The 6809-nt window shown below is 46.1% G+C and overlaps 1 protein-coding gene across 1 annotated transcript; it reads right to left on the reverse strand.

The window, feature by feature from the left end:
* Positions 1-1140: 1140 nt before the first annotated feature.
* ZBTB42 (zinc finger and BTB domain containing 42) lies at positions 1141-5684 on the reverse strand. The gene has a single exon (XM_082000264.1). It carries the CDS (start codon positions 5668-5670, stop codon positions 4240-4242), a length of 1431 nt encoding a protein of 476 aa, XP_081856390.1. The 5' UTR covers positions 5671-5684; the 3' UTR covers positions 1141-4239.
* Between the last annotated feature and the right edge of the window lie 1125 nt (positions 5685-6809).

Here is a 6809-nt window from a genome sequence, read left to right on the forward strand (position 1 = left end):
CCGGCAGCCTTCCGCCCTCGCCGCAGACGAGGACGGAGGCACAAGCTCCGCGAGGCAGGACGCCTGCTTGAACGCAAGAAATGCCTGTTTTGCGATGACTGCAAAGCAGCGGCTCCATGAAAGCAGGAGGGGAAGAGATAGCTGCGCCTCCACGTCAGCTGCAATTTGCCCATCCCTCAACCAGCACCATTTCAAGGCAGTCCGACTCTGCCAGGATCCTTCGCCTCCAAATAATGAGGACGTACCAGACGTGGTGCAGGTAGTACAAGCGCAAACCTACCCACCAGCTTCTTTGCCTCCCCGGAGCCGCCGCTGGCACGGGCGGCTCCCGCCACCTTCTTCCTAATCCCAGCTCCTGCTGAGCGCAACACGAGTTTTAAGGCAGACGCTCGCTGGAGCTGGGTCAGACCTCGGCTCTCCCAAGCCCGGGAGGGATTCAGGGATTAAGAGGACCCCTTCGTGCGAGTTAGCCGACGCGGCCTGGGCCAGCCCCACGGCGCTGGGACGCCGCGGGCGCCAGTGCCCTTGGCCGGGCTGTCCTCACGCGCGGCACCGCTTCTGCGCCCACGGGCTTGTCACCCGGTCCCCTGCGGCTGTAGAGCAGCATCGCTCGGGCAGGGCTGGTCCGAAGCTCTCTCGGGGCATCGGGGGAGAGCTGAGCCCGTCCAAACCTCCCCGATACTCTGGTTAAAACGCAGAAGTGGTGCTGGTTTTAGTCCTGCCCAGCGACTAAGGAAACGCTCGGTCAGGCTCTGACTGAGATACGGCAGCTCCTCGCATGCCTAAAATTCCACGTGCCCCTGAAAAAGAAAGAAAAATTAGAGTACGCAGCAATTTCAAAAAGTGCAGCACAACCACCTGTAAAATATTAATAACAAATAATAACAAAAACCCCAAGTACCACACCCCTTCCGCTAAAGGGGAGGCTCAAGCTTACAACTCTAGCACGTTTTATTTTGTGTAAATTTATAAAGACAACAATCCTAGTCACGATTGTCACATTGTACAGCACATACCAATACAGTTGCAAACAGAACTCCACGCAAAACTAAGCGCTAACAGTAGCTTGAATCACTCTTCCTGCGATTGTCGTATCTAGACTAACAGTATTACGCTAACACTGAAGAAAAAATAGTTCACTATAAAACAGTGATAGAACGTTTTTATAAAATATATTCCATTCCAATAGCTTTTCTACATACTGTATACTATAAAACTCTCCCACAAAAATTAGTGTCTTTAAATATACATATTTAATCTGAACTGCACCAAGATTAAAAACAATTAAAAATATCAATGATTTTTATTTCTTCTTTTTTTTTTTTTTTCTACATTAACTTCACAGTATTTGTTTGTAGTAGAAGACAAATCCAGTGTTTAAAATGCGGAGCAGGACTGTCCCCTACAGAGACAGTAACTGCCCCACAGTGAAAGGTTTATGAAGAGACAAGCGTAAGTGTGCAATGTTTTTAGTACTTCTCTGTAGAGCCATGAACCATTTTGAAAACATGCTCCGAGCTATTGCAACTTAAAAATAAGTGAGACACACAGAGAGATAGCCAAAAAAAGTCACCTTAAGAACAAAAATAAGTGCAAACATTTTTTTACTTTAGAAATTCAAGCTATGAGGAGTGGGAACACAAATACCAGACTACGAGAACAACGTGTTCATGATGTAGTAAAGAATGAGAAAGTCTTTTTTTCTTGTTTTTTTCTTTTTTTTTTAAACTTTTGCCCCATATTCACTGCAGTACAGAGCATGCTCATAGCATCAGCTTAATGAATTATTTCTACACTAAGATCAGACACAAACTTGTTTCAACTTTTCCCTGCTCCATACGCTAATGACGTTCATATGGCACATCCTATTTTATGATCGTCTAAAAAAAAAAAAAAAACACAGTAATTGAAGACTGAAATGCAAAAAAAGTGTCACAAGAACGCAAAATTAAGATTACCAGCTTCAGTAATGCTGACTCTACATTAAACTCTTTACATGTTGTTCAACATGCAAAACCCATCGTTATAAAATTTAAAGTGAAGTGTAAATTAACTAGTTTTGAAATAGATTAACAGTAATAATTCCACTTCAAAAAAAATTCTAATAAATACTATATCAAGTATCTTCAGGAGAAAAAAAATAACTTAATTTTAGTAGAAAGAAAAATAACTTAATTTTAGTAGATTTTGTTCAGTGCTATTTCCAATCACAGCAAAAAGGAAATAAAAAAAAAGAAGAAAAAAGCTAATTAAGTAGAATAAGACCACAGTACCAAAGCCACTTATGTTCAAGATACAGTACTCTCCCACAACTTTCATATGTAACAATTTCAGCAAAAATATTTTACAGTTGAGAAATTAGACTGAAAACAACAAAACCCAAAACTATAAATAGAAGCAAAATTTCACATTACATGTACATTCATAGTTTAAGAGATGAATAATAACAGGAGGCTGTTAACAAGTATATCCCGATTTTCTTTAAAAGAAGTACTTATTAAAAAAACAAAAACAAAAAAAATCCCATATTATTAGTGTAGGTAGTGCTCAGTTTTTGGACCAGAAGGGGAAGGCATGGGGAAGTTTTTTCCTCATAAGATGAAATACAGTGATTTAAGCACAACTTTTTAAAATAATCTAACTCAGTGCTTCAAATTCCTTTTAAAATAAACGCTCAAGTTTCACAGAAGAACTCCAGGAGTGTCAGGAAAGCTGGTGAAGCAACGCTAACGCAGCAGAACGACATTCAAAACCCTCAGATACTCTTATTATTGTACTTCAGTCCTGCGTACATGTACCTTGAATGGGTAATTTAACTGGAAGGGAATAATCTGATATTTACTGACATGCACAGACCAAAGGATGCTCTATTAGGCAAGTAATTGAGTTATTTGGAGTACAACTGGTTATAGTTACAGGCAGCCTCAGTATACAAACTACAAAAAAAAAAACCCAAACCAAAGCCTCCCCCAAGAAGGGTGCGACACGGGGGAAAAAGTTGGGCCGTGTTTTGCCTCGTGGTTTATCTTCACGCTACCCCTTCAAAATACCGACAACTGCACAGAATTTGGCCCAGAGGGAATCGCCAACTTCATAAAAAATAAAATAATATGAAATCCTGAGCTGCTGCTTTTGCCGTAGCAGCAACTTTTTCGGACAAGATAGCAGGGCATCTCCTAACACACATGGTATGAGGTACCTTGAACTAACACACCCCAGGAGCCGGGTATCGAGAGGGGTTATTTAGCTGCTTTTGGGCTGCTCTCCCCACCCAAGGGTGTCGATATGGGAATGAATATATTAATGTATCATATGATTTTTCATATGTCCTAGTGTGCATCCTTCAGTATTTTGGGAGTGAATATGCTGCAGACAGAAAGAGTTTTTTCCATCCACGTTTTATGCCCAGAAGCAGCTTTTCAGTAGGTCAGTCCACGGAGGAGGATGGGTGGAAGGGAAAATTTAAGTCAAATCCCAAGGCAAAAACTTCTCATTCAGATTTTAGGACCTACTGCAGAACTACTCTAATACAGTAAAGAGAATAAAAAATGACCAGTACCAAAGACGCAGCCAGGAATCCTCAACCCTCTTTGTAATTGGGGCCAATTTAAGGTCTCGTCTAGCTCTATAAAATAAGAGTACGGCCGTTTACTCTGCGATATGCAGACAAGTTTCTCTACACTGAAATGTATTTAAATCATAGTTCACCTCTAGAAAAATCCAAACTCTTGGATGTTTCTACGCAATACACAGAGAGCATTAGGGGAGCTTAACAGAATCAAAATTTTTCTCCAGAATTTGCTGATAATCTTTTTTGAAACTAAAAAAACAACAAACAAACAAACAAACAAAAAAAAAGCCAAACCAAAAAAAACCCCTGACCACAAAACAAGTACTCCAGCATGAAAACAGATGCTAAATCATTGCAGAATTACTTAGATCATTTCACATTAATAATGTAACATGGGTGTGCAAGAGAAGACCTAAAGGACAGGGCTGGAAAGGGAGGGCAGCAGGGGAAGAGGGGAGATGGGGAGGTGGAAGGACTGCATTAAAAGGCCTCTGGAGTGTATACCTCTGCATCTTTTAAAGATCATATACCTGAAGTGAATATCACCACAATAAAATAAAGGGGGGGGGTGGGGGGTGGAATTCAGATGCTGCCTTTTCTTCCTGTTTTGTTTTAAAAGGATGGGAGGGAAACAAAAAAAATACTTCAAAAAAAAAAAAAAACGCGTCTCAAACAACCAAGGACTTTACAAGGCCACAATGAAATTTGCGGATATGTCTGTACAAATCCCCAGACTGCGTGAACCGTCTCTCGCACCACTTGCACCCGTGGGGTTTCTCCCTGGTGTGCACCACTGCGTGGCGGCTGAGGTTGTGGGAATACTGGAAGCTCTTTCCACACTGGCCGCAGGTGTAGGGCTTCTCCCCCGAGTGAGTCCTCTCATGCCTCTTTAACGTGTACATGCAAGAAAAAGTCTTTCCGCAGAGGGTACAAGTGGGGACGGACCCATCGGGGGACAGGCGGGTCCGGGAGCCATCCTTGTCGCGGAAGTGGGAGCTCAGGTGCAGCTGAAGGATGTGCGGGCTCGGGAACACCTTGCTACAGAGGGGGCAAATGCAGATATGCCCGGGAGGCACGAGGACGCCCGAGGAGGAGATGTCCGACGAATCCATGTCGTCCTCGCTCTCGTCTCGCTCTTGATCTATATCCTCCTCTCGGGCATGAGAGCTGCCATTCCCCGCGAACATGTGTCCTAACCCTGTCACTAGGCTTTTGGCTGAATTCCCAAAATGCTGACTCTCCGGACTCCTGGCTTCGCCGTCCTCCTGATCTGACAGCAAGTCTTGTTCATCTTTAACAAGTGGCTCGGTACCCTGCTGCTGGCTGTCGGAAGCCAGCTGTCCAAAGACATAGGAGGGGTGTAAGGAATCTCTCCCCGGCACGGGCTTGAAAGACAAATCCAGCGCGCAGTCCACATCACTCGAAGCCAGGGGATGGTTAACAGACCTTTGGGACAAAGGTCCTGTGGAACTATTGACATTAGCCTTTGTTTTTCCAGCTGCTGCGGCGCACGGTTCTGCCTCTGTCGGCGCAGAGCTGACACTTATATGATCAGAGGACCAGGCGGGGTGACTGCTGACCTTTTCTTTGCCTGCTGCTCTCTCGTATTCTGCAACGCTGAATTTTTGTTTGTTTCCTGGGTCAAACTCGTGGACCAGGGGCACCCCGGCATCTAGAAAATGCTCCGCTTTCTCCAAACTAGCCGCCTCATCATTAATCTTCTCTTCCGAACATAATTCTTTATCTTTCAACTTGCCCTTGCAGACTTTCACAATGTCATACATGTGAAGGTAGCTAGCCGCAGCCAGCACATCTTCGACCGGGAGACTGTTGAATTCCAGCTTTCCCTCGTACATGAATTCGAGCAGCAGGCTGAAGGCAGGGGCTGTGACAATGTCACTGTTCAGATGCACAATATCCCTTTTGTCTAACTGGTCCCTGTAGAAAAGATGGAAGTACATACTGCAAGAGGCAAGAACGGCTCTGTGAGCTCTGAATTGAGCTTCTCCAACTAAAACAGTACAGTCACACAGGAAGCCCTGGTGACGCTGCTGACTCAGACACTGCAGCAACTGGCGGCTATGGTCTGGAAACTCCATTCTTCCTTCATAACCTGTTCAAAACAGGAAAAACTTGAATGCTACTGTAAACTAAAGCCTCCTAGCAGCTGTAGCAAACAGATCGGCTTTTTGGTAACGCAAGCCAAAGAAACAGCCTTGGAGATAACGTTTACTGTTAATTGTCTGTAATAGTTTTATTAAGGGGGGGGTGAAGAAAGGGAAAAAAAAACCCACAACACAACATGCTTCTTAGCCTTTCGCACCTGCTTTGAACAGGAAAAACTTGATTGTAAGTAAACAAAAACTAGTAAAGCAGCAGCCCCTCCAACCTTTGTTTCTCCCACTAAGCACTTTATTAAAATTAGGAGGAGGAAAGCGCGCACACACACACACACACACACACACAAAAAGCACAAACTCCCAGGCTGTCTTCCCAGCAACGCGAACTCGGGGCATCTTTTAATAAAGCGTATTACCCACGTCACGCACATACACACGCGCACATTTAAACTTTATCCTCAGTCGTTATGCACCGAATCACAACAAAACAGTCGCGCCTGGCGCTGGGGAAGCGGCGGGTTGGGCGGGGGGGGCGAGGGGGGGCTCCCCCGGCCCCTCAGGCGGTAAGGGGCGGGGGGGCAGAGGGGAAAAAAAGTTTCCCTTCAAGTTATTAGAAGCCGAAGAGGAAAATAAGCGGCGTAAGGACAGCGGGCGGGCAGGGCTGAGGCCGCGGCCGGGCGCTTACCTTCCCGCAGGGCGCGGCGGAGCCGGCCGCGGGCGCGGAGCCGGGCGGGCAGGAGGGAGCGCGGGTGCGTGCGCGAGTGCGAGCCAGGCGCGGCGGGAGGGAGGGAGGGAAGGAGAGATGGGAGGCGGGAGGGAGAGAAGGAGGGAGGGAGGGAGGAGTGCTCGGTTTGCTAATTACACCGCAAGCTGGAGAGTCAGCTGCTCTGACTTCACTGCGATGGAAATGCTACCTCCAGCTGTGCGCCTTTTAATGCCATATGTTACTCCAAATCTCGCTACCAGCCAACCACAGCTTGCTGCCTTTTAAAGTTCCAGCAGCCCCATTTATAGCCCACGATTAAATCCCACAAACTTGCCCCGAGTCCGCCCCCCCCCCCCGCACTCCCCCCCCCCGGACCCCACCTCCCGCCGCAAAGTTGCTCCCCGCAGCCCGC

Source organism: Phaethon aethereus, assembly GCF_964289735.1.
Source record: "Phaethon aethereus genome assembly, chromosome: 5".
Taxonomy (NCBI): domain Eukaryota; kingdom Metazoa; phylum Chordata; class Aves; order Phaethontiformes; family Phaethontidae; genus Phaethon; species Phaethon aethereus.